At 35.0% G+C, this 9,107-nt stretch overlaps 1 protein-coding gene across 2 annotated transcripts; it reads left to right on the forward strand.

The window, feature by feature from the left end:
• Positions 1-3,436: 3,436 nt before the first annotated feature.
• On the forward strand, positions 3,437-4,081 carry LOC107514082 (60S ribosomal protein L10-like). Of its 2 annotated transcripts, XM_016151456.2 has the most exons (2): positions 3,437-3,516; positions 3,625-4,081. In XM_016151456.2, exons 1-2 carry the CDS (start codon positions 3,437-3,439, stop codon positions 4,079-4,081), a joined length of 537 nt encoding a protein of 178 aa, XP_016006942.1. The 2 variants fall into 2 exon arrangements, with proteins under 2 accessions (XP_016006942.1, XP_016006941.1); XM_016151455.2 differs by having other exon boundaries at positions 3,437-4,081.
• Positions 4,082-9,107: the final 5,026 nt, after the last annotated feature.

The raw sequence follows: 9,107 nt of genomic DNA on the forward strand, positions 1-9,107 counted from the left end.
ATGATCTCTGAATCACAGTATATTGTCAAACACCAAGTAAGGGAAGGCTGTATACTGCCTCAGTGATCAACATGCAGACAGTTCCAGCAGCAGGAGAAGGAAACCAAAGTGTACGTCCAGTGCATATTCTTTAAGAACAAAGTCAGATTTAGCAATTTGTGAAATTTTTAAATATGATTATCAAAGGAAAGACAGTGCTGCATTGAAGTGATATACAGAACTGTTCTTTGCTGGTCTTTGCATGGAGGCAGAGGATATTGAGAATTTAACTGTATTTCTAGCACTGTCCAGTGTGAAGTCCAAATACTTAAAGGCTGCCTTGATGCACACCTAATCAATAAGTACAGAATAATGCAGACCTCTTACATGGGGGTTGTGGAACCAAAGATGGAAAACATGGAGGAACGACTTCTTCACAAAGCTGAATTTCAGGTCTAACCATATTTATCTGTCTGCTTTTTAAAGGTTCCTAGAAAATTTATTATTTTATTTCAGGTTAGGTATTAGCTTTAGCCAAGTTTAGGTTTTCTATTTTTCTTTGGTATGCACAGCCAAATGGTAGCATGCCGGAACCAGCTAAGACTCGCCCACAAGAGCTGACTATTTGCATCTCTTTCCATCTTCACATTTATTAATATCACATTAGTGGCTGAAATTGATGGTGGAGTATTTACACCACAGAAGTCAACAACTCTACAAATCAGGCTTCCTGCCCCATGACTCCCCAATGAGAGGGTTGTTAAACATTCATCAACACATCACTGCACCTTAGTAGTGCTGTGTACTCATTCAAATATTTACTGTACTATGGGTCATATAATTTGCCAAAGACGGGGGACAAAACAGTGACCCAAATACAGTCCTTGTTCTAGGTCATAACAATTTTATGTATGTCTGTTACTTTATTCCTTACCTTCACTTATGTCCAACTCATTCTTTAAATCATCTCTATTTTATATGACATAATGTCTCCCTTTGCTAAGCTTTTATTGCATTTACCAAAGGAATAAATTTAGCAAATAAGAAAAATCTAAATTATCCCCATGTATTACCTTCTCGACAACATTTCCGGTTACTTAAAAGCAGATGAGTTTTCTATTGGAAGTAATTTAGGGGAATGCTTTTAACATTTAAATAGAATGGTGTGGCTCATGAATTTTTCACAGGCCCCTCTCTAATATTCATAAGGCTAGGGAAGGGGATACAAGTGGAGAATCACCATCTGGCTCTCTTTCTCTTCCCACCTCTGACTCTATCCAGCAACCATGAGGGGCCTCATGCAGAAGTGTGGTAGGGTGACCAACCTTCCCATTTTGTCTAGGACTGAAGGGTTTTGGAGGATGCAAGACTTCAATGCTAAAAACTGGTACATTCCCAGGCAAACCATGATTGGTCACCCTTTGGATTAAGGAAAGAAGATTGTGCAAGCAGGCCCTGATAGGGACACAAAATCTGCTGATCACAGATTTCTAGGGTTTTGAAAACCCAAAGCATGGCCTAGGCAGGTTGGGGTGAGTATATGATGGTACATGAATACTGACTGCGTAACTTCCTCTGACTTCACAGACTTTTCTCTCCACAATTATGACAGGTTCTAAACATATAATAGTAGAAAAGGATACAAACATGATAATAAAGTAAAATATATTGAAACCATGTTCAATTACTCTCATTTCTTTTCTTTAGTATTGCAAAATTTTTCTTCTTGCATTTATTTTTTGACTCCTTCCAGTCTTTAACTATATTACATATGAGAGTGATAAAACCTGTGTAAAAGTTTTTCAGTGGATTTTAAATAAAAGATCAGGATCCCCAACTTTGTAAAATGGGTCCTGTGTGATACACAAACCACCTACAGTTTCACATACACACTGGACTCACCTTATGCCATTCATCCCCTTGCTCATAATCACACTGGCCTTGAGCTACTTAAATTGTCCATGTTCTTGCCTGCTTCAGGGCCTTTATATATGCCAGGCTCCATGTGCCACAGTCATAATATAAAAATCTATTTCCTTCCTAATAAAGTCTTCCCTGTTCATTCCTCAGTCTAGGTCATGGCCTCGTCCAGTCTCTCAAGGATTACTTTGATTTTCTTTATGGGCAAGTTTTGTGCTTTGTAAAATAATGACGTATTATTTGAGTAGCATCTAAATCCCCTCCTAGACATATAAGCTCAGTGAGGGTAACGTAACATTACGTGCTGTTCAAGCCTACATGGTAAATAGGAACTATTCAAGAAAAACAGAAAAGCAGAAATGAAGGAAGAAAGAGAAAGCAAGAAAGTTTCTATGTAATGTAGGAACATTCTCTATACTGGGACTTTTATATTTCTATCCTCATATGAGTATTATGTAAAACTGCACTCACTTCAAGGGCAGGAGTAATTCTGTAATAACTTATTTGTTTCCTTGTTTAAAGAGAAACCATTGGCAGAATATATTCACATTGTAAGAATTTTGTTTCATGATGTCATGGATTTGTAATAGCACAAAGGAATCAAAAAAGGTAGAAAAATTCAAGTAGGGAGTATAGACTACTTGTAAATTCTTTTTCTTTTGCATTGTCCTCCTTCCCCACACTCTAATCTTGATACTTTTACAAAATCTAATATCAGAGGAGGAAAAAAAAACTCTTAAACTCATTCTCAATAAGGTATAAAAGATTAATAAAGCATAATTACTTTTATAGTTTCCAAAAGCTGAAACGTTTGAAAATGTAAATATCCATAAGTTAAAAAATTCAATTGGTATTTCAATTTTGTGGATGCCATTTTGATAAAATCATTCCTTATGGCCAAATAAAACCAAAGTTGCAGTTTTCTAAAGCAATTATTAAACACTATTTATAACAGACATTTTCTATCCCTGTAACCACACTACTCTCACATCTTCCTAAGCCTTATCAGAGAGCTCATGCCAAGAAACCACTTTACCCAGGGAAGGTAACCACATACTCTTTTGAGAAACAGCAATCGATATACAACTGCTGACGGGAGATACGAGCTCTGGAAAATGGAATATTTAGACAAACGAGACACAAACTACATGACTAGCTGAAGAGACCTTCCTTATTTATTCTCCAGGAAAATACGTCTTTTACACTTAAGACAAAGCCTAGGACAGAAGTTCTACACCCATGATGGACAGCAAGATAGAACTGGCTTTTCAATGAAACTGGCTCCAAAACCTTACCTGACCACCCTAAATTGCCTCTCCGCATTGCTCATGCGCGAAGTTCTGTCCACAAGCAGGTATAGGGCATTGCAGCATCTACAGTGGGGATGTCGTAAAAGAGGGTCTTTACGTCCTTGTTGGGACTCTATGGTTCCTGTGCGGGTAGATAGGCAAAGCCTATAAAGCGCGTGCGCCTGCGCAGAACGTATCCCTTTCTCTTCAATGCGCCATCACCTGTGCGCGTGGTGTGTCCTGTTGCCATGGGTCGCCGTCCTGCTCGCTGTTACCGGTACTGTAAGAACAAGCCGTACCCGAAGTCTCGCTTCTGCCGTGGTGTTCCCGATGCCAAAATCCGCATCTTTGACCTGGGCCGAAAGAAGGCGAAAGTGGATGAGTTCCCACTATGTGGTCACATGGTGTCTGATGAATATGAGCAGCTCTCCTCTGAAGCCCTGGAGGCCGCCCGAATTTGTGCCAACAAGTACATGGTGAAAAGTTGTGGTAAAGATGGCTTTCACATCAGAGTGCGGCTGCATCCCTTTCATGTCATCCGCATCAACAAGATGTTATCCTGTGCTGGCGCTGACAGGCTGCAGACAGGGATGCGAGGTGCCTTTGGAAAGCCACAGGGTACGGTGGCCCGAGTCCACATTGGTCAAGTCATCATGTCCATCCGCACCAAGCTTCAGAACAAGGAACATGTGATTGAAGCCTTACGCAGGGCCAAGTTCAAGTTCCCAGGCCGCCAGAAGATCCACATCTCTAAGAAGTGGGGTTTTACCAAGTTTAATGCTGATGAATTTGAAAATGAAGTGGCTAAGAAGCACCTCATCCCTGATGGTTGTGGAGTCAAATACGTCCCCAGTCGTGGCCGTCTGGACAAGTGGCGAGCTCTGCACACATGAGGACTTCTGCTTCCTTTCACTATGCTGGTCCGATTTATGCTTATGAATAAAATTTACTTGCAAAAATTCTGAATGTTTTAAATATTTTTTCAAAAAATTTTAATCCAATTTTTAGAATATAGATTACTAAGGAATTAATTTTCATATTACTACCAGGAAGTTTTAATGTCAAGTGATACTTCAAGTGAGAATGAAATGGTTTGTATGCAATTTATAGAGAAAACTACTGCAATTCTAATCCAAACGCTTAACTTGGGAGAGCCTGGGGGAATATCTCAAAAGTTTTGTTTGTAGGAAAGTCATAATTATACAGCTAATATGACCTTGAATAAAAAGTTGCTAGAGAAAATCCAAGTTTTATAGAGGAAAAAAGTCTTTGTTTATAGAAAATAAACAATAGTAATGGTAGGTGTTAGTGATATTTCAACTACAATGTCTTTGAAACTTAAAAGGTCTGTTGTTGAACTTGTTGCTTATGTTTTCCTTGTAAATTTCAGCACATTGGTTTTAGAATTACCTATTACCTTCAATTATCAGCCTTAGGACAATTGGATGTCACTGCAATAGGTTTTCCCTAGGTTTACATTGTCTCATACTCAGGAGACAACAGTCCAATCTTTTCTTCATCACAGAAAGGTCATAGGTTGACAGCAGAGTTCATATTGTTTGAATCTGAGTCCCAGTAGAACCAACAGAAAAGAGAAAATTACACTAACTCAGCTATTGGTGCTTTAAAAGGACCCTCGGGAGAGTTTGCAATGTATATGTGGCTTGCCCTACATTAGAGTTAACACTGGTCACACAGGTAGGTAGATGGTTTTTGTTTCTTTTTTTATTTTAGAAACTAGATAAGCTAAAATTCTAGTTTTATACTACATTATAAAATTTTAGTTCTTTATTAAGTCTTCCAAATCTCAATCCTACAATAGTGCATTAAGTTTTTTTAAACTAACCACTCATTTTCAGAGTCAACATACTGAATGAAAGCAACAAAACAGTATTAAAAAATGCTTTTAAAATTGTTTCCATTGACGTAAATTTCTTTGTCAATCCTAAAATTTTGCATCTCAATATTTCAGGCCCTTACTACATTTTCTACTTGTATATTTTTAAACTAGGTTGCTGTTTTAAACTCTAATATTTTTATATTAAAATGAGAAAGGACAAATACTATAATATAAATTATACGGATAATTTAATACATCTATATAAAAGTATTTACTACAAATAATATATAGAAAAGGTTCTTCAGCCTAATAAGCACTTTTCTTGACATGTTTTGCTTGATGCTTTAAGCTCCTGAAGTTTTCCAGGAAATCAAACCCTATGCAATTCGTAAATGAGGGTAGACCTGAGCCAGATCTGACTACTGTCTAGTCCTGTTTACTTTTACAACGCCATCTTTCAAAAAGGAAAACACAACCTCTAAAAAATCAAAATGCAAAACATCACACACACACACACACCAGTTCCTTAAATACATGTTAATACAACTATGATGCAACTTTGAAAATATTTTTCACTTTGATTATTCACCCTCTTTTTTGGTCTTAAACTTCTTAAACATCTTGATTTTCAAACTTGAAACTCCATGAACTAAATATAGGGAGGCAGGCAGTTAAGGTTAAACTCATGAACATCCTTGCACTAAAAGACTGGTAACTATGATGGTTTATGCATATAGATATGTGGAAGAAAGCAAATGAAAGATTAAAAATTATTACATTAAAACAGGTAGATGTTACTAAAGTTTTTTTTGACTTCTTACAGTTTTCTATTATAGACTATATAAATTTATTTCCTTTAATGTTGATAGAGGACACTTTCATTTAGTTGTTTGTCTTAACAAAAATCCTATTATGTTCTCCAAGCAATGACTTTGTTTTCTCAATGTTTTTCTATTTTCTGTTCATTGTAGTTATTAAAAAATTGATAAGACAGTTGAGCTAAAACAATTATTTTTGCAAAGCTTATGATTTCTAAATTTTTATTCAAAAGGAAAATTTAATTTTGGAACATTATATATTCATATATTCATGCACTATTGCAATGAAACAACTATGCTCACTTAAAATAAAAAGTACTAGTATAGTTAACTAAATTCAAGCAAATATTGCCCTATAAGACTCAATATTTGATGGAGTTTCCAGGCTTTATAGAAAATACTGACTGACACAGAAAATGATGAAAACTTGAATTAAATCATCCATTGTATCAACTTAGTTTTGAAAACCACATTCCACAAATGATCACCATATAAGCCACTATTTCTACCCCCTCAAAATATAGAGTTATACTAATCATATTTATCCTGAAATCTTTAATTTTTATAAAAATATACACTAGGTCTAGGTCTGGCATGAATTGGCTGTCACTAACATTAGCAGGTATTTTATTAACACTTTAGCAGCTTTTGTACTGCTTATCCAGACGTAATTCAAGTGGGACTTTTGGGTTCTTAGGGAGTCACTATTGATCTAAGGATTGAGCTGAGAGATCATTTAAACCCAATTAGCTACTGCCTTTATATTAATGGCATAGTTTTTTTATTATTATTAATAATGACTTCATTGTTTTCATTAAAATACTTGAGTACTCTTTTAAGTAATATAGAAAATACATAAAGTTAGAAGTGATTTAAATTACACTATCAATAATAATTCAAAGCGAGTCATTGTTTTCCTTAATGGTAGAAAATAAAGGAAGCTCTGGCTGACTGAATTTGAATCTCAGTTGCTTCAATTTACTTGGACAAATTAGTTTGTATTCCCATTCCTTAATTTTCTCAACTATAAAATGGGATTAAGACACTATGATTGTAAAGTTGTTCTTAGGATTCAATGAGATAATTCATTGAGAAAATGAATGGCATCGCGCCTTGCACATATTAAGCACAGAAAATTAATGTTTATTTATAACATTTCGTATTGATGCTATTGTTATATTTGCTCCTGCCTTACTGCTTCTCAGTTGCTGCTAGTAATGTTATTTTTTTCTTGATTTATAACCTTAATATTGTTTTGCTACCCTAATTTCTTCCAGTTGTATAATCTTGAGCTCTAGATTTAATTGGATTCCATATTCTGATTTGAGTTTTTCTTGTTTTTTATCTTCAGTTTTGTAATTTCCACTATCATTTTATTCTGTTTTCTAATCTATTGTTGGAGCTCCTTTTGAAAAATGTACTTGTGCTTTACAGTTAACATTTACCTTTACGTACAATTAACCTCTGTGTATGACTCACGTAGATTTGCTTTATTTCCTTTTTTCCCCTCAGACTGAATTTTTATCTATCTTACACAACTTTTTCATTCAATATTTATTTCTTCTCTTTTTTTCTTTCTTTTTTTCAAAAATGATTATATGGTTGTCCTCCTATTTATTTTTATACTGCTTATATGTGATATAGATTGTTTTACCCAGACTTTCAATTTGGTATGAAAGATTGTAGGTGAATTTCTCTAGTCTCCCTTTCATAAAGTCTTTGTTATTTTTTGTTCATTTAGTCTTCTCCCTGGGTTCCACAGTTTGAGGGCTAGATATTGTTAATTATCAACTTTTCCAAAGTGTTTGGATAAAAAGATAGGAAAAGAAGAGAACTTGAAGAGTTAATTATAACCTTTGATGGATGCTGGATCTTTATTCTTCTGAGATTCCATTAAATATCCTACACTACATCCTACTCCTCTCAGTCAGGTATGCAGTTCATTCTTCTAGCTGTGGTGTATTTTATCCTTGCTCTATTACTGTTCGGTGCAGAACCCTGGAAAATGGCAAGCCTAATTCCTGAAGATCTTTGGTGTTGCTTGGGGCTCCACATGTCAATGCATCCCTTGCGTAACTACTTATGCACTCAGTATTTTTCTCTCCATATTAAGGCATTACTGAAACATTTTTAAAACATTCAGGAATGCTTCTAAGAGTTTAGAGAGTTTTGAAGAGGTACATTTCATAAATGATTCTTATATAATCCATCATATTTCCCTGCCCCTCAAAATTTGGAATTATACTAAAACTAGCCAGAAATATTTAGGGAGATAGATAGATAGATGATAGATAGATAGATAGATAGATAGATAGATAGATAGATAGATAGATATACACATACATACATTCAGCTCGGGGATATCACATGAGAAAATACTGTCTTAATTTTATGTATTCTTTCCTAAATTTCTGACATGCGTATGACATGACCCTTACTCTGGTGCTTTTGGCTGTATTTTTTTTCTATATTATTTATTTCGCTAGGTATTATGATTCTGTTTTATTTATTTGCTCAGAAGCATTCTTAATGTCATACTGAAAATGACTCTAGAGATTTGAACTTTAAAACAATTCACATAAGAAATATGCTTCCACATGTTTATAACAACTTTATCTTTTATTGGTACACATCTCAAATAATTGTAGCTAAAATTACCATGACTATCAAAATGAAGAATTTTTAACAAATTCTAAAAATATCAGTTTTGTGTTTGTGTCCATACAGAATCTTACAACTTGTATTATATGTTAACTATAATCAATTGATTCTGCATAGTTAATTATATAATTTAGGCTTCTAAGAGATACTGATCAAAAGATATTTTTTGTGTTCCAAATATTTAAAGAATGACTGTATTTACAGTAGAAACAATTGCATTTTAATAATTATAGTATTAAACTCTTTAAGGGACTTACTCATGCAACTCCCTGGTGTCCCAAGTTGCATAAGAGGTTGTGGAGGAGGATAACATCTTTTAGGCAAATGCAGAGTTCTTAATGGAGCACCTATTCCTTGCTCTCTCTGGGTGGGCGGTGGGAGTCAGAACATTGGATTGTTAGGAAATAGTGATTTTTGTTTGTTTGTTTGAATATTATGAGTCATTGAAAAAAAAACAATAACAAAAAGACGATGCTGGTGGTGGAGCCAGGAAAGAGATGGAAGAACTGGGATAGAGAGTATCAGGGAACAATCTTCATCCCCAGTCTGGTGCAGGATAAAACTTAAATTTCCTATGGTGTGGATCCATTCTGGTGCTTT

Source organism: Rousettus aegyptiacus, unplaced genomic scaffold, assembly GCF_014176215.1.
Source record: "Rousettus aegyptiacus isolate mRouAeg1 unplaced genomic scaffold, mRouAeg1.p scaffold_m13_p_3, whole genome shotgun sequence".
NCBI lineage: Eukaryota > Metazoa > Chordata > Mammalia > Chiroptera > Pteropodidae > Rousettus > Rousettus aegyptiacus.

What these genes read in the sequence shown, in the direction of transcription:
- LOC107514082 (XM_016151455.2), top strand. Translation starts at nt 3,437, where the DNA reads ATGGGTCGCCGTCCTGCTCGCTGTTACCGGTACTGTAAGAACAAGCCG.